The sequence below is a fragment of the Etheostoma spectabile genome, chromosome 6 (assembly GCF_008692095.1).
Source record: "Etheostoma spectabile isolate EspeVRDwgs_2016 chromosome 6, UIUC_Espe_1.0, whole genome shotgun sequence".
Lineage (NCBI taxonomy): Eukaryota > Metazoa > Chordata > Actinopteri > Perciformes > Percidae > Etheostoma > Etheostoma spectabile.
In genome coordinates this window covers 24,246,785-24,247,401 of record NC_045738.1, presented here as the reverse complement: position 1 = coordinate 24,247,401, position 617 = coordinate 24,246,785, and the positions used below count along the sequence as shown (strand labels likewise).

Sequence of the window (617 nt, the reverse complement as noted above, 5' to 3'; positions counted from 1 at the left end):
CTGCAATTCAAAGTTTTATGAAGAAATGCTTTAGAATATACACTGGATATTGGCACATCAGCTACAAACTTGAATTATTTGGTAAATATCAATTATCAGTTTACTTCTTTGTTTTTGGAATAATCAATAAATCCTATGATTAACACACTACACTTAAACGTACTGTAAATGACATGCAATGGTGTGTGTCGCTGTTGTTGCTACAAAAAAACACTTGTATTCATCCACTTGTCGCTGATTTCAAATGAGCTAAAAGCCTGGCAGTCTGCTTAGCCAATCACAATCAACACAATCAGTGTTTTGTACCACTTAAAGTACTCGCCATATTTGTTACTTAAGTTTCAAGTGCTTTTCTGATTGGGCCAGCTTGTTCTTACCAATATGTAGGCTTTTTCATCAGGAGTCTGGACAGAGAAGTGGAAGGTGCTCATCGAGGTGGACAGCCCCAACAGCCTGGCTGCTAACGTCTGCTCCAGATAGAGGGACCTGTCCACAAGAGACAATGTTTCATTATTTACATGTTTAGTCTTTATAGAGCATATTAACTAAACCTTCTCTTGGTCACAGTAAAACACTAATACATACACATACATAACACACACACACACACACACACA

The 617-nt window shown here is 37.6% G+C and overlaps 1 protein-coding gene and 1 long non-coding RNA gene across 2 annotated transcripts in view; one reads left to right on the top strand and one right to left on the bottom strand.

The window, feature by feature from the left end:
• Nucleotides 1–617, bottom strand: part of ube3d (ubiquitin protein ligase E3D) — a 37,312-nt gene that overhangs the window by 27,447 nt on the left and 9,248 nt on the right. Inside the window, exon 8 of the mRNA XM_032517796.1 lies at nt 378–486. Coding sequence (XP_032373687.1) covers nt 378–486 — 109 coding nt within the window. The remainder of the gene's footprint in view (nt 1–377; nt 487–617) is intronic.
• LOC116690682 (uncharacterized) overlaps nt 1–617 on the top strand; it is a 20,643-nt gene that overhangs the window by 16,562 nt on the left and 3,464 nt on the right. The window lies entirely within an intron of this gene.